This window comes from Montipora capricornis, chromosome 6 (assembly GCF_036669925.1).
Source record: "Montipora capricornis isolate CH-2021 chromosome 6, ASM3666992v2, whole genome shotgun sequence".
NCBI lineage: Eukaryota > Metazoa > Cnidaria > Anthozoa > Scleractinia > Acroporidae > Montipora > Montipora capricornis.
Genome location: NC_090888.1, coordinates 42,578,724 through 42,603,723, shown reverse-complemented (window position 1 = coordinate 42,603,723; position 25,000 = coordinate 42,578,724). Strand labels below are relative to the sequence as shown.

Genomic DNA, 25,000 nt, shown 5'->3' with positions numbered 1-25,000 from the left:
GACAAAAATAAAAACATGAGCACATAAGAACTAATTCAGTGGGATCAAGCACCATGAGCATAACAAGAGTAAAAAGTGTCTGTTATGACAGCCCAGAGATCAGGCCTATCAAGCCGCTTTATCTCCGGTTTCTGTAGCATGAAGCGACTAGGAGTATTTCTACTCCCCCCTGGATGGTATGCTAGTCCATCGCAAGGTTACCCCCAGCATTTTCGCCGGTACCCAGTTATACCTGGGTGGAGAGAGGCACCGTGGGAGTAAAGTTTCTTGCCCAGGAACACTACAAATGTCCCCGGCCAGGACCCAAACCCGAACCACTCGATACGGAGTCAAGCACCCTAACCATGAGGCCACGGCACCTGCCCTGAATACATATACCAATTAAACATGTACAAGTATACACAACATGACTACAGTTTGTATTTTTCCAGAATGAGCTGGGATTGCTCCTGTTTGGACCCACGACCGAGATGTGAGAGGCATGGTTCTTTTCTCTATTTTACGTCAGAAACTGCTTTGCAATGCAAAATTATCTTTGAAAACAGGAATGCAAAGCAGTTTGTGACATAAAATCAAGAACAGACCAATGCCTCTCACAGGTCATGGTTCCAAATTGTTGCAACGTAGTTCTGCCAAGTTTAAGTGGCTTGCACGGCACAGAAAAAGCAAAATTCCGGGTTAAAATGGTGACATATGTTTGCTATGGATGGGGAGATTTATATTAAGAACAAAAAATTTTTAAGTTAAGGTGCACTTTAAGGCAATCAAAGATGTCACAAATGTCAAAAAGAACTCTCAAATATACAGTACCACTCACTAAGGTAAGTTGACAGTCACTCACGAGTAGCGAAAACTCGACTCGAGATTCGATTCTCGATCCTCGAAAATTTCAAGAATCAAGTCTTGAGTGGACTTTCACAAGTCTTTCGAGTTTGAAGTCAAGAAAAAGAATGAGCTTGATGCTTGACTGATCTCTCAAGAAATAAATTAGACAAGCAAAGCACACTTGTGTGTTGTACATGTGTCAAAAAAGCAAGTCGGATATCAAGTGCGAGTAGTTCTGTTGATGAAATATGCACACAGTTCCTGTTCCATCATTTACAAAATGGCTCTCTTTACAATCGACTTGAACATGCTCGTGTGACTTAACACTTAACAAGCTTTCTTTACTCTGAAAGTAAGCATTATTGATCCTTGATTTTAGGCAAAGAGAATGTGGTAGCGCAAACAAGCTTTCTCAAATTTATGAGTTTGTCTATTTTTCCCACAGTACCTTCAAGACGCGAGAATCACGTTTCAAGGATCAAGTTGAGACTGTCAACTCACATGTAGCTTTGAGCGGTACTGTAATTATGATCTTTTTTTCACTCACTTTTAACCCACATAAACTGTAGTGACCGTCAGCTATTCACATACTGTAAGTTTTACAATCATTAATTTTTTTTATGAATCATAAAAAATATATAAAAAGTAAATAATTGCCGTATGTGAGAAGGAGACTATAATTATTTTAAAAAGGCAATGTCCAGGTTCATTATCAATAATATTATTATTGATAATGAACCTGGACATTGCATAATGAGTTTGAAATTTGTATGGAACCTTGAAAAAGCAACCTGTACCCTTATCGTAAAGTGGGTTGGAGAACTTGTCCCCTCAGTTAGAAAGCAGACACCTGCAAAATTGACTACACAAGGAGATTAAATGGAAGAAAATATCGGTAGAAAAGTACTTTTAATTAAGAAAGCAAGTTCCTCTGATTCTAGCCAGAGAGTGGTATGAGCATTGTGGTTGTGTGGGCGCCTAGGCGAAGCAATTGTAGTATTGCGTTTACTCACGATAAAGGTACATGTAAGTTGCTTGCCATGCAAGCTGCAGGAGAAAAAGAAAATACATACGTTTTGAATAAGTGAAAAACAAGGACAAAGGACCCATGTTTGCCTTGCTATGGAAAACACAGACTTAAAACATTCTGTGCTTCGCTCCATTTTAAATAACCATAAAGAACACCACCACCAAACTAAAGACAAAAGCCGAAAAAAACAGTGGCTTTAGAGGTCTTTCTTGTGCTGTTTCTTTTTGGCCATTTAATTATGACTTTCCTTGCATGCAAAGTAACATTTTCATATCATGTTCTTACATAAGTCGTATATTAAATAAGTTGGTGACCAACATTTATTATCTGGCGACCAAATTTTTCCCATTAGTTGCCAGCTGGCTCCTGAGTAAAAAGGTTAATTTTAAATTAAGCTCTGAAGCACCTTAAATACATGTAGTACATATTTACACCTTAAATGTAAATATACATGTATGTAATGTGTTCCCTAATACAACCCTTCAGAGGGTGGAATACACATAAGTTACAAGTGCAGGTTGATATCAATTGATGAGAGAGGGACATAATAAAAAAAACAGGAGAAAATTCCTCAGAACAGGGTCGAGGACCAGCACAGTGTAACCTACAAGTGTCAACAACTGTACTGTCGACATTGATGGCCAGGCCTTCCCAGCTCCCCGCAAGCCTACATGACATGGGTTTTTTTCGTTGGCCTTCTTTTCCTGATACATTTCACCCACTCCACCTTCAGTGAACAGATAATGGATAGTCAGCTTTACAAAGTTTGTTTGTTCAACAGCCTTTAGGGTAACACATTGTGGGGCTGAAAAATGTGTAATTTAATTGGCATGTTACACTGTACATGGCTTAACCAGAGACAGTGCTTCTGACAGGGTGTGGGGGTGTGGGACTGCACAATTCACTTGTAAATGCAGGGTTGTCCCAAAGAAAACTGGACCCTTTTTGGTGGCATGCAAAGGTTCTTTGTTAAAAGGTTTATAATGGAATATTTATTTTAACACAGTGGCTGCAATAGACCTTATTCATAAATGGCGGTCAATTTATGATTCTCTTGTCCAAGTGCAAATTAGCCTACCAAGCCTCGATACCATACAGTGAATTGAAAAGAATTCTTGCTCTACAATGAGGCTTGGTAGGCTAATTTGCACTTGGAAAAAAGAATTATAAATGTGACCGCCATTTATGAATAAGGTCTATGTCCATGAGTGAGCAATTTGTAAACTGGAAGATACTGAATTGCAATATCAAAAACATTACATGACAGTTTGTACAATTCCCTACATTTATTTTCACCATCCCATACTGCAATACTTTTTTGGGAGGGGTCTTTACATAAAAACAATACAAGTTATTTACTTTATGGTGCGGGGATGGCGCAGTGGTGAGAGCACTCGCCTCCCACCAATGTGGCCCGGGTTCGATTCCCAGACTCGGCGTCATATGTGGGTTGAGTTTGTTGGTTCTCTACTCTGCACCAAGAGGTTTTCTCCGGGTACTCCGGCTTCCCCTCTCCTCAAAAACCAACATTTGGCTTGTTGTGTTAATTGTTAAATTCCCTTTCCAGTGTCCCCAATTAGTGCTCCAGCGCTAAATCTACTAGACACTTAAATAAAGTTTCTTTCCTTTTCCCTTTCCTTTAAACTGTATCATGCTTCATTGAATTGGATATCCATTGTTTTAATGCAACTAACCCCCCAAAATGAACTGTATTATGGGATTGCTGGAAAAAAGGAATCAATTTTTTTTCATTTTCTAAGTTACTTTGTATTAACAGCTTGCATTGCTAGCTCAACTTAAGTTGGCAAAAATTCCATAAGTCACTCATAAAACTAACGATTCAATTGCACTATTAAAAAATAATTTACAATGCATTCAACTTGCAAAAATTAAGTACTTGCTATACGCTGAACTTAAAATTATTTTTATGATTGTCCGAACTCACCCACACTTCATTGGTAGACTGTGCTGATAATTTGGCCATAGTGATGCCAAATGCAAATGGCAGAGAGTCTGTAGTTGTTCCATCTTCATATCGCAAATGAACATCACTTATGACAAGCTACATGTAAAATCAGAAGAACCAAAATTATTATTATTATTCAAAGGGTTCATAGGATGCTGGTCACATGGCAACTTGACAAGCTTTGAAAATTTATTTCCCAACACACATACGGCTGTACATGTACAGTACCGCTCAGATATACGTTAACTGCGCAGACGCGTTTCATACGCATATACGCGTATGATTATATGCACATACGCGTATGGTTATACGCATATACGCGTATGATTATACGCACATACGCGTATGGTTATACGCACATACGCGCATAGTTATACGCACATACGCGTATATTTATACGCGTATATACGCATAAACATGCGCGTCTGATGTGTCTTTGTTATTCACGACGAAAAATTTTCTTTGTTTTTCATTGAGAGTCTAATAAAGCTAATGGAGATCATGTTACAAACACGCACGTCGCATCGAAATGTGTATTGTCTGAATTTAGCGTTCTTAGCTTAGGATCGATCTCGTCGAAAAAATTATATCTCCGGTTATATCTGACCCAGATCATTTATTCAAACGGTAAAATGCTGCTTGACGGAAAAATTGTTTATCAAAGTTTCAATGGTGCGCCGCTTCAAGGAAAAGTCCTGTGTTTCGGCAGTCGCGTCGGCAAGTCGCTTGCGAGATGTTTGGATAAAGTGTTCCGAAGACCTTGTCGAAAAAATATCTCTGGTTATATTTGACACAGATCGTTCATTCAAACAGTAAAATGCTTTTTATTTAACCAAAAAATTGTTTATCAAAGTTTCTATTGCGCGCTGCTCACGCTTAGTTATTTTTTACTTCAATGAAAAGTTCTGTGTTTCGGCAGCCGCGTCGGCAAGTCGCTTGCGAGGTGTTTGTCTAAAGTGTTCCGAAGACCTTGTCGAAAAAATTATCTCTCCGGTTATACTTGACACGGATCGTTTATTCAAACAGTATTTTTTTTTTTTAAACCAAATAATTATTTCAAGGTTTCATCTGCAAAGCGAATCTTTACAAGCTTAAATAAAAAGTTAGTCAAATGATTAACACGTGGTTTCGCATGTTTCACAATCTTTGAGTAAATAAAAAATTTGGTTTATCAACAGAGTTGATAATGTAAATTGACCACCGTACAGAGATTCTAAAAGCTGACGTTTCGAGCGTTAGCCCTTCGTCAGAGCGAATCCAGGGATTATGGGTTACGTGTAGTTTTTATAGTAGAGTAGGAGCTACGCTATTGGTGGTAACATGGCAACGTGAAAGGTAGGAATATATTAGTTAAACGAAAAGCGTTCGTTAATACCGTGAGGATTAAGGGTGCCGATTTGAAAGATGAATTTTTGTTCCAGATTCTTGCGGCTTTCCGTCGTACCTAGATGTAGGGAAAGGCCGCAGATAGCCATGTGTTTTTTGGAGTGGTTAGGCAGATTAAAATGGCGAGCGACTGGCTTAGATGCATCCTTGTCATTCTTCTCAACATCGCGAAGGTGTTCGCGGAATCGGTCACCTAGTCGTCTACCTGTCTCACCAATGTATAATTTATTGCATAACGTACAGGTTATGCAATAAATGACATTTGCGGAGGTACATGTGAAACGATCGGTGATCTTAACAGATCGCTTAGGTCCCGAAATCTTGCTAGTGTTAACAATGAAAAGACAAGTTTTGCATCGTGAGCGCGCGCATTTGAAAGTGCCGGGTTGCTCGTTGGTTTTGAGCGCGCTTCTAACTAAAAAGTTGCCTACGTTTTTGTCGCGTTTGAATGAAATAAGTGGAGGTTGCGAAAAGATTCTACCAGTCTCGGGATCATTTTGGAGTAATTTAAAATTAGTAAGTAAATAAGTATAGTAAGTATTTGAGTAAATAGTCGAGTTTCGCGCGAAACGGCAAATCAGACGACAGCGATGAGAGGCAGCTGTATTCGCAGGCTACAAAGTTGGCGAAGAAATTGTTGACATAGGCGGCGTTGCTGTGTTGAGATTTAGTTATCGTGACCATCGAGTTTTGAAACTTTTAACTAAACTAGAGGCGAGTCAAATTCATCAAAATTTGCATACGCGTCAGTCCCGAGTCAGAACAACATGTAGTCATGACAGGTAACGCAACACGATTAAAATGCCCTGGTAGAACTTCTTTTACGTGTATGTATAATGAATGGAAAAGTTTCTGAGAAAAAACTTGTTTATCGATGGTGCAAGCCATAAAAGAAACATCCTGTGTGGGTTCGTATTCAGAACGCTGTTCACAAACGGGCTTCTTTGTTGATTCTGCAACAGCGTATCGGGAGAAGTCTTCATGAGTTCGTGGTCGTGTAGTTTTAAGTGCTGTCAAGCTATTCTTTAGAACAATAACCCGCTAACAATAGAAAGACAATAAGCCAGCTCATACATACTAATGAACAGACGCGTATACGCGTTTGTGCTTATATACGCATTTTTATACGCACATATGCGTATACTTATACGCACATACGCTTATACTTATACGCACATACGCGTATATTTATACGCACATACGCGTATACTTATACGCACATACGCGTAAATTTATACGCGTATTATGCGCGTTTTTTGGTTAACGTATATCTGAGCGGTACTGTATGGCAGCCAGAAATCAACATAAACATCTGGAATTCACTTAGCAATGAAAGTGCTTAGTTATACATGGACTTTTCGCTCATGAGATAAAATACATGTGTGTTCATGAACGCATCTCCTACTGTACTTGAAAAACTGCTGAGATTCATAAGCATAGATATTTTTCTCAACCAAACAACTTTGTATCATGTTGTCACGCAAGGTGACAATTCGGAAATTGAAAATACTGTATTTTCGAAACGAAAGACGTCATGGAACTGGAAACTTGAAAAAAGATCTACGTGTATTTCTAGGTTTAATTACCAACATGACGGCCATTTACAGCATACATCTTTGATATGGACATCCATGTTATGGTCGATTGACTCCTGTCAAAACAAGGTATCCGCTGACCAATATCAGGTGACCGTATCACAGACTCAAGTTAAGAGCTCATCAAGGTCAGCATTTTTTTTTAAGTTGACCACTGACCAGGGACCGGTTTTCGATTGGATCGCAGGTTTCAGCCTGTTAACTTCTTGTAATCAGAACACCTAAACGTACACAAGGCTTAATTTTCCGTGCATGTTCCCAGGCTAGACGCAGCTACACAGCCATATTACCTTAACTATAGCTCTTACAGTCAAGGCTTTCCGTGTTCAGGTAGACAACCATTTCGAAATTATTTTTTTCCTGCATTTTTCGCCAGTTTCAATTTAGTTTTGACATATATAGCTGTGGTCAGGACCACACTGGTGGCTACGCAGTTATTTAAATTAAATTAAGCATCGAAGGAATATAAACCTAAAGCTGAGTGTTTATTTTTAATTTGTTTAGGGCTGCTTTTTGCTCAGTATTGCAATTTTTTGTACATCTTAAGAACATTTTCAATTTTGAATCGGATAAGGTTGCATGATGCCTGAATGACCTAAATGTATGACAAAAGAGCAGAAACGAAACAACTTGAATTCAAATAAGTTTTAGAATCGCCTATTTTGTTTTCAAATTTTGCGGATGTCGCCATGATCTTGAATAATTGTGACCTGTTAGGTTGCTCTGCTGTTATTAGACAAAGCTCCTTGTGTCAGAACAATAGGGCAACCATAACAGGTCACAATTATTCAAGATGGTGGCACCCGCAAAATTTGAGAGTGGAAATGAGCGATTTTAAAATTCAGTTTTCCTAGTACACATATAAACACTTTTTTAAAACAAATCTCAAACAAGTTGGTTTGAAAACATAATTTCCTTTGGTTCAAAACCATTGTTCAGCATTCCCATAAACCACGATGTTGAATTTCTCTGTCAAGCTCGGCTGATTCCACAACTGTGGCAGCCATCAAGTTCTATTCAGCTCTTTTTGGATTTGCTACTTGTTGCTTCCGAAAATATATTCCAAAGGATTTACCACACCTGCAAACGTTTTTGAGTCAGTGGAAGTGGAACAATGTTTTTTTTTTCTTTTCAGCAGCTGTACACAGCCCCTAAATATCATTCCTGTTCAAAATCCTTCCTCGGCGGCCAAACTGTTTTTACCAAAAGATTTAGTATGATTTGCAATGCTGCAACCAATCGCAGCGAGGCGCCAAAGGCTCTATAATTGTTTTTCTGCCAATCAGACTAAAGTCCAGATTCTGCACTACGGGCAGAGGACTCGTTAAGAAATTGTATCAGGCATATCTTGTTCGCCGCCCTCTCTAAAGAAAAGTACGCCTGATTGCAGGTTAGCAGTTGCCATGGCTACATGTATATTAACTTTTCCTCTATGTTCATTGTACCACTAAAGCCACGATGAGACTCTGGAAGAAAAACCTTTACTTTATTTATTTTCCGAAATCAGAGAATAAATAACCAAGCCATGAAGGGGAATGGGCCTTGCCCTTTGCTGGTTCTTTGAAAACAGCGATGGAAATTAATTTCTGATGTCAACCAGGTATCAAACCCATGAATTCCCCTTCGCTGCTCGGTCATGGATCAAAGTATGACCTCTTTTTCCCTCTTTCAAAGCAAATAAAGAGTGCATTTTCAATCCAAAGATTCTAAAAACAACCCTACGTATACGTATTTGGGACAATTTCGGAGAATAAATAAACTTTAAGTGAAAAACTGTCTTGTGGTGATAGGTATCGTACATGTACGCCACTGCTTCACTTGTTCACTCTTGATACTGGTAACAATTAAGGCTATCCATGATTTTTGCTTTCCTTATAAGCAGGCAAAACTCATTTGATCAACAGAAAACTAATGTTGAAGTGTATTTACAGGGTAATGTACATGTAAAGGTAAATAGTTACATGTACATGTCAAGGTGAATTAAGCTAACGTTTTAAAGCAATGTCACTGTGCATGTGCCATCAATGTGACAAAACGTTTGCTAAGCATATACAATATTGGTGTTATCATATGATGTAATTACAAATTAATACTATACCTGTAAATTTTCAGCAATTGTTGTAGAAAAAGAAGAATAAAGAGAGGGCCACCATGAACCTGACCAAAATCCTCCACCAGCATTTTCACTCCTTGCAGCCTATTAACAAACAACGAACAAGAGACAGTATATATGTACTGTACTTTCGCATCAAACAAAAGAAAATGTATGCTATTTAATAGTAAGTCACTTTGTGATAAAAGTTACATGTACAATGTAGCTCGATAGTCTGAAATAATGGATATTTTTGCAACATTTATATGATCAATCATAAACTAACCAAAGACATGTGACTGGATGCAGCATATTTTCAAGTTACAATAGCTAAAGTTTGGCACAAATTCTTTATATTCCACAGGAGCCACACCCCCAAATGTGACCACGCCCATTCCACAACCTTCTCTTTTTCTACGAGAATGGCAAATACGGTTTACTGTCTAATTTTCGACACACTCTTCTACAGTGGCTGCCAGACTCAATTCCCAGCTGAGTTAGCACAGAAATCAAGGCTGATGGGCCATCATTGAAATGCACTAATCTCAGAAAATGTGCTATTTCAAAAATCAGCAAACTTGAGTGGGTTCTTTTGTAGCACTCGGCAATATCATTCCATTCAGGGTTTCATTTTGATTTTGAGTACATGTACCACCAAGTATATGCCTTGACAATAAATTCTCCTCACTGAGAGGCTCAAAAGTGGGATGTACAGGCTCTGGGATTGGGTTTGTGTGTACCAAGTCACTTGTACCAGGTCATATTGTTAATGTCATCAGGTTAGAGCAGATCCATTCAGTATTATTAACACTTTTTGTGCCAGTTATACATTCCTCCAACAAACCTTGCAAATATTTATCACTACATTTGATACTGTTACACTTAGAGACACAATCTGAATCATAACTGATCACAGCAAGTGCATAATATATTCAGGACCATGTGATATTTTATCACGAAAAGACTAAACCACTTTTGACATGGAATGTCTAATATTATAGTCTTGAATTTGACAATTTTTAGTTTGGTTTAGCCTTGAGCTCTGCATAGCTTTCCTTAAATGGTTCCATGCTTTTCTTTTTAGTTCTCTGATATGTTCTGGATTGGAAGCTTTAACCATAAATGTTTGCTTTTCATATTCCCTTGCTGCTTCAATATTTTCAGTTCTTTTTTGGTGTTTTGCATCGTTTTTCGTTTCCCTGAACTCTATTTTGTCTCTTCCGCTTGATACATTCTCTCATATAAGCTCTTTTTGCCACTGCTTTGCAGAAATTATTACTGACACTCACACCATTTTTGGCCACGGTTAATTAATCGATTATTACCTCTAATTGTTGACATTGGTAACACTGCTGATTTCATAACCTGAAATACTGTTATTAAAATAATCTAACTGAACTGCTGAAACATAGTGTCTTTCATCTAGATGTCCAATGTTAATGACAGTAGTTCCCTGTTGTCTGCTTATAGCACTGATAGTTACTGGTGCCCACCCCTCAATGGATTCATTTATACATATTGTAACATTTGATACATCCGAAACTGCTTGCACAATAAGTGCATCACACCATGTATGTTGCTGTGACAACACACCCACAATTGCTCTGTAATGGGTCCAATAAAATTTTGACAGCTGTTTCTGATGCATTCAACTCCAGCAGCATGCACGTTCATATGATAGGAAGGATCATTGTTTAACTGGTGGGCAACAGAAGAAAAGAAGCATGAACCATCTGAGGCAAATTCTAGTGTCTTCAATCCTTTCTGAGCTAATCGAGCCTGCAACAGTGCTATAGAAGGATTTCTCAGTACTGTATGTGTACTTGTTCCATGAGCAACAGGGCCTGGGTTCGATTCAATGTCTCCTGATATCAATAGCTTTTCTCTTGAAAGGCAATAACTCTCATTTTGTTGGTTCAATTTTGTTGAATGCTTAGTAACAGCTGATTGACCTTGAATACACAATAGAACTGACAAGTCTTTTTTGTGTCCTACTTTCGAAGATTTGTTACGTCTGAGTTGCGGTCTAGGTCTAGACATTCTTACTGCAATATAATATTATTTTCCAAAAGCAAGAGATAAACACTTTCTCAACTCAGATGAGCTCAGTATGTTCTCCTTTAAATAATGCACCATAAATTTCTAATTGCCTTGTCTTCATGAAACAAGCTCGACGTTTTCTTGTAAGGAATTCTGGAAGGTTCTCTGTCCTGGGAAGCATGTTTGCATTTGCGAACGCCCTTAACCCTTGCTCTATTGCAGGAGATTGGTACGGATTCCTCATCACTTCCCTTTACATAATCAATGACCGAGTCTTTCGACAGTTCGTCATTATGGTCCGCCACACAAATACTAGTGTCTGGAAGCATGGGTTGCTTGGTTGCCTCAATGTTTTCATGTCACTGATGTTGTTCAAGTTGGATTCATATCCCTTGATGACTCGTTGATTGCAAAAAGTCGTGATAGCTTTGATAAACATTTGGTATACTTTGATAGCTTCAATGTCACTCTCCAAATGGAAGTCACCTTCCAAATGGAATTTATTAATTCCCTGTGAGCTTAGGGGATCGACAGAGACTGTCTTCTCACCATGTCTGTTGATTCCATTTCGACATGTATTAAAGTCATTGCGTTGGTGAGTGAAAGGCAGTGCACAATTAATTGCACCAATGTGTACTTGTTCAGAATCTTTTGCTTCACCTTCGAAGAACGCCATTTCTTTAATTCTTCAGTTTCTTGCTTCTAAATGCAGCGGAAGGTGCTCAAGTATAAAAGCCACAGCAATGGCGGCGTACAACCTAGCAAACAGGAAGTCACAGCTGTCTAAGCTGTGTTGTGATTATCCATCCTGATTGGCTGATTATATCAAACTTCTGGTTACGCAGGAGTGACAAATTTGCATAAAGATCCTCACCAAAACTCGTGGATATATCCACGAGTAAAAACCACACCAAATATTCTGCCCTTCTGGACAGAGGTCACGGTCTGGATCATCATCTCTTGATTTGCTGTGATGCCATATGGCCATGAGTGCATTCTAAATTGCATTGATGCTGTGAATGTTGTTTGATGGCCTGTCCAAAACCGGGTTGGAAACTAAAATTTCGTAACTCCTGACATCTGGACGAGTGACCTTAAAATACCGGTAGCACTTGCCCAGATCAGTTTTCACTTTCCCAGTCTTCTCCATTTAAAAAAAAGCTGCCCTACTCCCTCTCCTACAAATCATAAAATATAAAGTACCTAACAACTCTGTACTTTTGATACCTTAGGCATCTTTTTTGGGTAGAGTTTTGCCCTGTGACACTGCATTGCAAGGACATAGGCCCAGCAACTTTACTCATGATAAGCTACACCCATCAATCATACATTTACTTGAAGTGAGAACGTTCTGTGTTTCTAACGCTTTTCTGTTCACAGTGCACCACAGACAAGTCATACAGTCATGTACCTGTTTTGCCATCTGCAACCATGGATAGCCAACTCGCCTCCTCCCTAAAATTTCATTGTCCATGTCTTTTCATATTCTAGAAGAGGATTGGTATTCTTATCACAAGCAGAATTCTTGTCACTACATACTTTTGAAACAGGAAGTTTAAGACATTTCCATATTTTGACACGGCCACTTCTCAAACTCAGCGAATGTTTGCACACAACTTGAAGCAAAGTAAAAGCGGTAAAAGCAGCGCCAAATGTCCATTTTCCCGTGTTTTATGGCTGTCGACACAAGTCAGCATATTTTATGACCAGAGGTATTACTCTGTAGAAGTACATGTACATCCATCATGTAACAATCACCCACATCACTTTTGTCTGTTTACAACCCAACTTCGTTGGAGAGTTCAGAGTTGTTGGCTACAGTATTGTTTGTGGACAGTATATTTGCCTTTTTCAGCAGAACGTGAAAAGTTATGGTTAGTTTGAATAAATATATGCTGTATATGAAAATCGTACTCAACAAAACAGTTCTGAAACTCGCCAGGGTGAGCAGACGAGCCCTGCAAAATAAACCCGCAGTTTATCAATAATATTCTATTTTCTCGCAATCTCCCGGTACCACCAATTGGTTTGCCATCTTTCAAAGGAGTCTTCCCTAGTCTCTTTTTCAATGAGCAAAGGTGTGAACCCAAACACTTCTGGACATGACCTACACATTCAAGTTTTTGTTCTTAAATAGGACCTATAAACAGCCTCTTGAAGTGCAAGTTAATTTGTGTACCTTGATGTCTCCATCTCCACGGAAGTCAATGTACTGCATAAATTATCATAGTCTTCAACTGACCTCTGGAAAATATTTAATGTAAGCATTCTAGAAGCATCCATAGACCCCAAAGATCCCTCAAAATTGGCATGGCACTCATGGCTGGGGAGGGGGCGTACTTAAAGGACCTTCGTCATATGATGGCGTTTTGCCCAGAACATCCTACGTGAGACCAAAATCCAAAATTTACACCTCTAAGTGAGAAAGTGAGACAACAAACACCCCTACCATTTTCATTTGGGAGTTGGGAGTCTTCCCAACCAGGCACTCATGTGGATGACCCTCATGAAATACTCACGAAACTCTGGTGTTCCCTCTTTTCCTTTCCACTGGATACAACCATTATTTGGACACCATCTCACAATCAAGAGGCTTGTGGACATTACTGTCACTACTCCATATGATGACGAAAATCCTCTCTTTCGCCACGTTCCATCTCCTGAATACAGCACTATCATACAGACCATCTTCAGTGGGCTCATCTGCTCCTTTACTCATACTATCTTTGGCAACAGATTTGGTTGCATCTCATAGGGCTTTCACATGATCACGGTAGGAGTTTTCATTCATTGGGGATAAACATGTTCATGAATCACTCCTGTAAACTTGAGAAGTCCTTGGTGACCCCACACCAATGTTTCTCATATCTTTTTTGCTAAAACCACTCTCTCCTGTTCACCTCGAAAGCTTGCTTGCTGAGTACATTTATTTTAGCAGAGGTATAAAAAAATGAATGATGACAGGAACATTTTCCTGCACTACACTTCAGAGTAAAAAGGGAGGATAAACTCATTTTAGATTCTTCGTCTTCTTCAAGAGAAAGAGCACCTCTTTTGCAGGAAGGACACAATAATTGCTGAAACACTGAGGCAATAACGCACATATCAACAACCCAAAAGCCCTGTGGATTTGCATTATTACCTCCAATGCTCTTGTTTGAAAAATCATCCCACTCCACATCCATTTTTCGCACTGAAGCTAGCAAAAACTTGCACTTTTGCGATTTCACAAGTTGTGAATTAACCACATGCTCTTCGTCTCGACCCAAGTCTTTGCACACTTTTTATCTTCAATTTCTCTGTAACTGGAAGAGTTTCTGTTGAAAAATTGTCGTTCTTCATGTACTGAACACTTTTTCCTTCTCAGGCTGTGTACTTTAGTTCGAGGCATAATTCAATGAGAATTTTTCACCAAGAAAATTGTTTTTACATAGCTTTCAATCGCTTGACCATTATCTACTCAAATTACGCCGTGTAGCTGACTCGAAGTGTCCGAAGAAGGACAGAATTCATATGAATATGAAACACCGATTATTTCCAAACAAGATGCGATCATAATTGTGATGTCAAAAGTTACCTTGGCAATGGGAAAACCTAGCAAAACGAACTCGGTGACCCCCATTTTTTATAGCTGAAAAGTTACCAGAAGGCTATCATGAAACTTTCTGTAAAGTTTAAAATGAATTTTATACAGTGGAATCAGAGCCACCTTAACAAAATCACAGATTTAAGGTGGCTCTGAATGTGATGCAGATTTTTTTTAAATAGGCAAAAGGTTTTATCTTGGAATTCTGATCACTTTCCAGCAATAAAAAATGAGGTCACCATGTTAGTTTTTGAAATGTGAGCAACTAAAGACAAAATATAGGTTGTTTTTACAGCGCTTTTCTGTTGCCACGGTGACATATTATGTCACAATAATGACCGCATCTTGTTCAACAGCAAATGGACTTTTATATGGTACCATAACATGGCTAATACATGATACAGCATTGTAGTGCCAAGAACATTGTGTGAAAGCGTTGAAACTGCTTTGAGCCACCTTAATTGTTGCAAAATTGCGACTGGGTTTTTCTTAAAATAACACGTCCCAAATTGGGGGTGTGCCTTATCTACAAGACTGTCTCAAAAGAAATCAGTAAATTTTCATTACTACCTCAACCCCATTCCATCCCCCCCTCCCCCCCCCCCCAAAAAAAAATTGTAAACTGCTGAATCGATCTACATGTAAGTTGATTCCTCAGGTTCAGAACCAAATGATACTCCATAATTACTTTGTAATTATCTTCTCACCAGCCACTGGGCCTCCAAAGCATCAAGACGCTTCTTTTTTCTTGCTCTTTCACGTTCTCGTTCTTTCTCTTCATCGTACTAAGTGGGGAAAGTTGAAACTTGTTCAAATTAAAAAACAAAATACACATTTTGTTTTTCGATTAAAATAATAAGTGACTCAGTTAAACAAAAAGCTAAGACACTTGAATTACCATTCTTTCACTTTTGCTTTCAGATAAAAACCAATTGAAAATATGGTACATAGTGTTCATAACCCAGAGGCCTGAGAAGTAAAAACGTTTTTCATGCCATTGAAATCTACAGATGTACGAGTACAATATATGTAATTATAGGAAATTTTGCTTGGGTTAAATTAACATTATTTGAAACTAAAGCGACTTCAATTAATGGGGACATAGTTTTTCAGTGAGTGATTAACCCATTGACTCCAAGGGGTTCCCCATTGACGAGTAAAATTGTCTGGCGTTAGACAGAGTAAAATATTAAGTCTGGCCGGTTTAGGCCGGTTTGGACGTCAAAGGGTTAATCCAATTTGAAGGGAAATTTACTCCCAATAAAACAAATTAACGTAAAAGAGAGGGTAAAATGTCAAAATGTCGGAAATTAACGCATCTGCTACAACCTGCACCACCCCTCCCCCCAAAAAAAAATTTGTTGAGAACAGGAACAACTATATTTTAACATTAACTGTAAAACTCTAAAGAGAGAGGCAGTGTGGCTCAGTGGTTAGGACAAGTTTCAGTGGTTAGGGTGCTGGCCTTGAGATCCGGAGATCCTGGGTTCAAGACCTGTTCTGACCACTTGTTAAATTTGATCTTGGTAGTCCCAGCTGCACTAGTAAATAGCCAACTGGTTTGCCTCCGGCCAGTTGGGATTCTTAACAGTTGTTGTGTTCTGTTCCATCGTTTCGTTGTGTTTCATTGGCCCTGAAAAGCCCCTATGGGGAGCGGTCAATTAAGCATGTATTGTATTGTATAATACAAACAAGATCGTGCAATTGTCCCTAAATTCTGTATGGGTCAAGCGAACGAATCTGGCCAAAATTCAAGAAACAGACGTGGAGAACTATTCTTCTGACAGCGAACACAAAGAAAATGCAACTTTGAAGTACGGTAAACAATTTGCCAATGAAATAAAGTGTGACAATAAAATCTGTTGTTTGGTTTGGTGACAAAAATGTCTGCAAAGAAGAAGGTCGTAGAAATTATAGCTCTACTTAAATTAATTTTACTAAACAGGGCAGAAATTAACATTAATTTAGTTTATTAACATAAATCAATGCAACTGAACACAATTTTTTTAAATTCATGTTGAAGTAATTTCATTTTGCATTAATTTCCTATTGAGATACATGTATATGTACCTAAAATATTAATTGTGCCACCTCTGAAAATATTAATTGTGCCACCTCTGAACTACATTATTATGTAATAAGATTCACCGATGAAATGATGTATGAAATGGATCATATATCACAATTCACAATTCCAAAAATTGCGCTCATAACTGCGACGATCATAGCTTCACTTGATTTCATATCCGCAGTTCATATATGATCCATTTCATATATCATTTCATCGTTGATTCATTCCTCACGGGAACATTGTAACCCGCAAATGACCAGCTCCCAACGTCAGTGGCTTCAAACCTCAGTTGGTTAGGGCGTCGCACTGGTATCGCGAGGTCACGGGTTCAAACCCCGTTGAAGTCCTGAATATTTCAGGCTTCTTTACACAATTCCAAAAATTGCGCTCATAACTGCGACGATCATAGCTTCACTTGATGTAATAAGATTATTGTTCACCGAACTTGAGAAGCTGCAGGTGGCCAATAAAACTCTAAATCCCATTAAATGTTAGATTTACAAGGAAGTCTGTTCACCAATTTTGTTGAAGAGACAAGGAACAGTAAGGGTTGCCTCCACAAGACAAAAGTGAAAGCTTGCCAATATTCTTAACGTAGAGTATCAGTGAAGGGCATTACTATTATTTTTTACATGAAATCATTCTTGACTAAACAATAATTCTTCAATGCAAACATGGACATGTACCTCTGAATGTTGAAGAGGACCTGCCACAAGATAGAGTTTATTAATATGAACAATCCATGGCTCTGATTTGGGTCGGCGCAAGGGGATTGAAAGCTGCAGGTGGCCAATAAAACCTGATTTTACTTCTAAGGGTAGCTCAAGACCCTTTAGAGCTGTTTTCTTGAGTGGAAGGTTATGGAGATCAACAGTGCCTAAAACAAAGAAAGAGTAATACACAGTTAGGCAACATACATTGTATATTTTAATCTTCTGGTCATGATGTACTACCACATATACAAGGAATAGGTGAGCAAGGTGTTGAGACCACTGGCCTGGTCTCACAACCATGTGTGGGTTGACTTTTGTTGGCTCTTTACTCTCTTCCAAGAGGTTTGTTGCCAGTACTCCTGTTTACCTCTCTCATCAAAACCACACATTTATTAGTCACGCACTATAGCTAAAAAAAAGCTATAGTGATTATTACTTTGTTGGGACTGCTCATGGTTGAGAGTCTTTTCAGAGAAACTTCCCAAGCAGGATTCAAGCTTGATACCTCCACATTTAGAGGCCCTCGCGATGACCACTAGACCATGAAAGGCTACGTGACAGACTAGAGGGGAAATATTTATTAACGAATTCTATGGGTGACTTGGAAACAAGCTTTTGTGTTTTAGATAAGGAGTAATTTGTGACCCATGTTATGATTGTCTGAAATCGTGATGCTAACATCACCACCATTACTTTTCATCTTGCATTCCCTTAATCTGGCTGCAATCTTAGATATTTAGGTCCCTTGTCATAAATGTGGGTAGTCCATATAAGAGCCCCTTTCTTCAATGCACCAACATGTACATCAACACACTACCACAACTTGTTGCTAACCATCCCTAAAGCTCCTAAATACCATAGGCACTCTGTACATGTATATCAACCTCCACTTGACAAAAATTAATATTCCTTTTAAGTTCAATACATGTGGTTAGGTCTTCACATTTGTCCAGCATCTCCTTTTCCTTGCTCCTTACACAACCGTGGAATCGCAATGTCAATCAATGTCAAACACATTCCCCCTTCTTCTTGTAAAAAAAAAGGTTATCTGGCCTTCTGGTACTGATCACTTCATCTGTTTGGATGTTAAAATCCCAAAGAATCTCTGCGTCTTCGCTCTCCATAACTTTCTCAAGAACATGTTTGTACCAACATTCAAACAATGGAAAACCATTCTTCCTACATACCTACCAATGAATCATTGTTGCGACACTGTCATGTTGGCTCCTGTAGTATGCCTGTGGCAGCTTGGCATAATTATTCACACACTAACTGTACACTGGAACGTAGGTGCTTCACAGACTCTTCTGCACTTCCACACATGATTCAGGTTCATTCATTCTAATTCATTACTGTAGCCTTGTGTGCATCAACCTGTAATGCTTGGTCTTGGGTGGCCAAGATAAATCCTTCTGTCTTCCTCCTTTAACTGCTCTCCCTCCAACCAGCTATATGAAACACTGTCTGTCCCTTTCTCTAGTTGCTTCAGAAACTGCTCATGCATTGGCTTTCACGGCCAGCTTTCCTTTCTTACCTGACATTTTTTGGCTTTATATGCATTCAGCACCTCATCAGTTGGTGGATTCATACATCTTTCACTGCTATCATTTTACAGCAGTTAGTGAGGAGAGGGTCAAGGTTCCTGGTTTGAAGGCTAAGGATACATGTAGGAGGAAAGTAAATGAAGGTTGTGGAAGGGCTGATGCATAATATTGCAATGGATGGGATGTCAATGTCGGAGATCAATAGGCTATTGGATACTCGTTCGTATGGGGAGGTACGGTGGCCTAACAGTTAGCGTGCTGGACTCCAGATCGATCCGTCCGGGTTCAAGCCCTGGCTGGGTCATTGTGTTGTGTTCTTGGGCAAGACACTTTCCTCTCACAGTGCATCTCTTCACCCAGGTGTATAAATGGGTACCAGCAAATTTAATGCTGGGGGTAACCCTGCGATGGACTAGCATCCCATCCAGGGGGGAGTAGAAATACTTCTGCTACAGTAACCGGAGATAAGCGCCAGCCTGATGGGCCACTAGGCTCGTAGCAGACTTTACTTACCGGTTCGTATGTACATGTTAATGTAGATAGCTTGAGGCTGATAGGGATAAAGAAAAGACTTGGTGACAAGTTTAAGATGAAAAAACCCACGTGGAAAAGTGTTGACAAGGGAAACATAGAACAACAGTACATTTTGCCAAGGGTTGAGGAGGTGAGGAAGAGAAATGTGATTGGGAGGAAAAGTGCTTGATTGCTTGAATAGGAGGTATCAGGTTAATTGTTGAGAAGGGGATGGTTGCAATGAGTTCATTGTTGAAGAGGAAGATCCAGTCTACGAGCACAAAAATATAGTGGGTTGTAGACAACTATGCAAAGGTTTTTCAAGAATAACCAGTATCAGTTGCACAAGGAGTTGAGGGAGCAAGGTGAACTCGGGGCAAACCAAACGCCACCATGCAAACAATATCATGCAGAAGAACATGAAGGAGAAGGTCAAGCAAGAGTATTTGAGGAAGGAGAAACTGGTGGTGAGGTTGAAGTTGTATGGTGGGAATTTCATTAGGGCAATAAATGCATGGGCAATAGGTGTGGCAAGGCACAGTACAAGGGTATTGGATAGGAGTGATCAGGAACTGAGGGTGCTGGATGTGAAGACCAAGAAGAGGTTGATGATTTTTGGGCTTTCCATATTAAGGGGAATGTAGTGAGGTTGTACATGAAGAGAAAGGATGGTGGGAAGGGATTAATGAGTGCATATGATTGTGTGAAGGAGAAGGAACTTGGTCTGTTTGGATAATTATATATTTGTCAAGGCAAGTGACGAGTGGATCTTAAAGGTTGTTGGAGAGATGTTGCAGGTGGGAGAAACGAAGAACAAGTATGGGAAGCAGGTGGAGAAAGAAAGGAAGAGGACATTTTGGGAGAAGAGGTTGCATGGAAAGTTTATGACGGATGTCAGTGAAGTGGCTGATGAGAGGTCGTGGTAGTGGCTTAGAGCTGGGTATTTGGAGAAGGGCACAGAGGAGTATCTTTTTGCTGCGCAGGAGCAGGCACTGCAAACAAGGTATTTTCAGGCCATGAACGAGAAGGAGAATGTAGATCCAAAGTGTACCTTTTGTGGTAAGGAGGTGGAGTCAGTTGGGCATATGGCAAGTGGTTGTACTGGTTTGACATAGAGGGATTATTAGAGGAGCCATAATGGGTGTACTGGGAGGTGTGTTGGAAGTATGGTGCGAAGTGTGCAGATGTGAGGTATGAGGTGGTTCTGCATGAGGTAAGGATGAGGTAAGGGTGTTCCTTATCATTTGAATATGAATGCTACATTATCATGCAAATACAACACACAAAGAATCTTAATCCAGGGAGATTTGAATTGGGTACAACATTGAGTTAGTCGATTAGGTCTATAGACCATTAAAATTCATTTACTGAGAACAGTGACAGATACAAGTGAGGCAAAGTTACCCACATGAAGATGAAAGCATAGGATACAGTCTAGTGTAATGGCTTAAATTGATTCAGCTTCAGTGGGCCCAGCTCTTTTGGTTTAAAGGGATAGCTTACAATAAAACCGGTTGTTCATTTGCGCGCCACTTCACAATTGATGTTGGTGTTTTGATTGGCAGTTTGCTTCAAGGAAGTTGCAAGTTCAAATTTCAACTTGCTGCCAGCTGTTTGCATTCCCATGCAGTCAGGTATTTGGACCCATTCAAAACGACCTTGATCTCTATTTTTTACAACATAAATTTATGGCATAATAACTCTACATTGGGTAGGATTCGCGAGGCTGTGCAAAAACTTATTTTTTAAATGACAAATCCACAATGTATCACCGGTGCGATTGTTTGCAAACCTTGAATTATCTCAAGTTCTGTGAAAACTGTTCGTGTTGTCTCAAATATGCCTTCACCGACCTAAAACAAAACTCACAAGAATTAAATTCAGGACTGTAAGGGGGTTGAAACATCAATTCAACAACGCGATTTCTTAGCATTAAGCGCAACTGGTTTTCCACGAAAACTCCACAGTGAAAGTCCATACAACAACATCTCTGTTCGCTATTATTGGATTCCACCAGAAACCCATAAGGGTTGAAACGTGTAACACGCGTTCACAGCTTCCGAATATTCAGTGCGGACTGATTGGTTGAATGTTTCAGTGCTAAGTACCATATTTGGAAACCACTCGCTCTTGTTGTTCCAAATATGGTACTTAGCAAATTGAATATTTAGAAGCTTGTTTCCCAACACACAAGGGGCCGTTACACGTTTCAACCCTTATGGGTTTCTGATTCCACGCATAATGTTCTTTGAAGAAATTAATCATTTCAAATTCATTTGAAGGACATTCCAAAATATTAAAGTTATCAATTCCACACTGACTCTGTTTCTGCTAGGGTGCTTCGAAGCATACCATTAGACTTCAACTGTGCGTACATTAGTAAATTTGAACCCTCAACTTGCTCGCTGCAAAGTGGTAATCAAAAGTGCAACATTGCGTGACAATAGTGCAAAGTGGCATGCAAACGAACACCGGTTTCACTGTAAACTTAGTTTTAAATTTAGTTTATTCTCCATGGCTTACAAGGCTTCTAAAGTAATGCTTTTGAAGAATGAGACCAAAATTGCTTACAATAACATCGTGAAAGCTGACATAAAATGCTACAACAAGACAGAGTCACGTCTACACATCTCATCTACATCCACATGTTCCAGCACTCTGCAAAGTCCCTTTTTGACTTATGGCTGTTTCTGGTAGGGTGCTTCGGTGGCCTCATACATTACAAGCCTTTTTAGAGACAACACCAAACTGGCTTCTTCTGCCGGAGAGAACAGGCTAGCCACAACACCAGGGACTCCATTCCCTCCTCCTGTTGAATAATATGTGGGTTCTTTAACGTCTCAGAGGGAACTTTCTGAACAAGAAGGATATTTGTGAGATGGGGCCTACGGTTTATAATCCTTATCCCAGAAGACTCGAAAGTCTAACCATTTGCATTCTTCCAGTTGAGATATTGGAGTACCCGTGGAAGCTGTCCAAGTTTTCAAAGTCCAAAGATTATTTAAATTGAGTTTCTCACACATTTATTTCACAGATGCATTCCACACAAAAACTACGTCGGCTGTAATCGCTGCATTGTTTAAGCTTAATGTAGAGCAACAAGTGGATTAGCAATCGTTATCACGAACATTATAATGCATGATCAATTCACTAGATATGCTTAAATAGAGAGACAAAGTACAGGTTACAACGCAAACTAACCTAAAACAATTAAAGCTTGAGCACTCCAACACATAATTTGTTATTCTTTTGTCTTACTTACCATACCCAATGGATAATTGGTCTGTATTCAGATTTTCCACGTATTCTCCAACATACGTCCTCAAAACCCAAGCTGCTAAGCTCTCTAACATGACTTTACCACGTCCGACCCCTCAATGAATATTTCAACGGAAGAAAGTGAAACGAAAATACACATTGCGCGATAATTTCGTCACTACGAGTTTCATCTGTCCGGACACGTCCAGATATCGCTTGTTTTATACGATATAAAAGACATAATCCGTAAAAAGTCATTAATTTAAAGTTAGTTCCTTTTACATGTTATCATTTGCTTCGTCTTTCGTCCTTTCGAATTTCAATTTGATACGGCTTGATAGAGATGACTCAATCCGGTCGGAATCGGTAGATACGTTATGTATGGGGACATATATTGTACTGTATACATAATACATACCTCACAGATCTACCTCACCATAATGAATCGGATCGCGGGCTCACAACACAGGCGTGCAAAGTCCCATGGGTATGAAAACACGGGGTACTTACCATTTAGCCAAAAAATCCGGAAATTTCGGTTCGAGGTCAAATGGAAAAGGCAATTTTCCGGAAAATCTTTTCGGAAATTGTGGACAACCTCCAGAGGTAGTCCTCTTTTTTCCGTTCGGAGGTTCGGAACGGAGTTCGCGAAATGCTCGGTTTCCAGGCCCTTTCTCACAAGATCGAGTAAAATATGCGGGATGGAATGCTGTGTAGTAAATGGTAAGCGCCATTCTCATCCGGTTGTTCATTAAATTCGGAAAATCGCTTACCTTTATGCAACGATCATTCCATCCGGATTATTTCGCTAAATGGTAAGCACCCACGTATTATAATTGCAAAGGTGATCATTGGAAATGCTCTGCGCTGATTGGTTGTCCTTGAGGTGATTATTACGCGATGATCACTTAAGTGTTTTTTTTTTTCAAAATGTCTGCAAGCCGTTTAGTCGAGGTGACAGACGAAGAGATTAATTGTTTTATAAAGAAAATGCATACTTTTAAAATAATCACCTATGTAATTATACTAAAACAATTATTCACCTCAGACTCGGTGAATATCGGTGAATAATTAATTAATTAAGTTAAGTTTATTAATCTGCGCACTAAGAAAAAATACAGAGGAAGCGAGGCAATGGTAAGTACAATTTCAGTACGGCGTCAGAAGGGACAGTTCGTTGCATCGTGGAGCCACAACGCCGGGAACTTCATCCCCTAATCTTCTCAATTAGTGTCATGTGGGTTCTTTAAAAGGGCTAGGTCACGCTATTTTAGGTAATTTTGTTAATTATGAGCTCTAAACGTCAAATTAGCAGACAAGAGTCTTTCATTTGCAAAATCACGGCCACATAACAACTGAGAATGAATTTCCAGCTTTGTAAATGACATTTTGATATAGATTGATATAAATTTGAAAAAAGGTGGGCCGACGTTTTTCAAATTTACCCAAATTCAATCCATTTCAATCCTCTCCAGTTTCGTCCATCCATGTTCCTTCTTGGCTTCCCTTTGTTTTGTTAGAGTTCTTCTATGGTTTTGAACAGTTATTCTGACATTTTAGTTAATTTTATGACCATTCGATCAGCGCTGAAATTGCCTAAAATTGCGTGACCTAGCCCCTTTAACGTCCCACACGGAACAAACGAACATCCAAGATATCGGAGACGGGGTCTACGGGTTTTTAGTCCTTATCCGAGAAGACTTAAAAGTATAACTATTTGCGGGTGTAATAAAACCAACAAATTACAAAGGCAGCACAATTTGCATTGTAATCAAAGGCAACATTTTCTGGGTTATTTTAAGATGCTGCATGTCGGTCCGGCCGGAGTCGAACTCAAGACCTCCCGCATCGCAGCGCGATTCTCAACCGACTGCGCCACCGGTGTGTTGTAACCACTAAAACTCGCGTAAATAGATAGTAATGCTGCGGTACATTTTGTTGAAAGTGATAACATTTATCATTGATAACCACAGCAAGGGCGTTCGTCGGTATTGAAGTCAGTGGGAGCTTATTTTGTTGAGGGAATGAAAGTACCTCCTTTCCAGACAGAGATAAAGTGGAGAAAATGTAAACGGAAAGAAAATACAAAACTCTAGAAGATAAGCTACTAATCTGAAATTCGGGCGGGCAAGATGTAAAAAGAGAAAGCAAGACACACTACAAACTCCTCTTGCAACAGATAGCGGATATCGAAAGATCGCTCATATGTCTAAATTGTATGTGTAACTTTAAAAATCTGTCCTGGTACTCATCAAAAAATAATCAGTGCTACGACTTGAAGCACATGGCAAGCTCAGCTTATGAAGTCAGCTTCGATTACATCGCAGTACATTTGAAAATAAAATGTTTTACGGTTTCATACGGTAGTTTTCTAATCATTC

General features: G+C 39.3%; 1 protein-coding gene and 1 pseudogene across 1 annotated transcript in view; both read right to left on the bottom strand.

Annotated features, from left to right (window-relative positions):
- The window catches only part of LOC138052176 (intermembrane lipid transfer protein VPS13D-like), a 132,482-nt gene extending 109,502 nt beyond the window's left edge, over window positions 1-22,980 (bottom strand). Inside the window, exons 1-5 of the mRNA XM_068898550.1 lie at window positions 22,624-22,980; window positions 17,278-17,468; window positions 15,228-15,305; window positions 8,901-8,999; window positions 3,801-3,917 (exon numbers count right to left, since the gene is read on the bottom strand). Coding sequence (XP_068754651.1) covers window positions 3,801-3,917; window positions 8,901-8,999; window positions 15,228-15,305; window positions 17,278-17,468; window positions 22,624-22,714 — 576 coding nt within the window. The 5' untranslated portion in view covers window positions 22,715-22,980. The remainder of the gene's footprint in view (window positions 1-3,800; window positions 3,918-8,900; window positions 9,000-15,227; window positions 15,306-17,277; window positions 17,469-22,623) is intronic.
- On the bottom strand, window positions 13,389-14,119 carry LOC138051040 (uncharacterized; annotated as a pseudogene).
- Window positions 22,981-25,000: the final 2,020 nt, after the last annotated feature.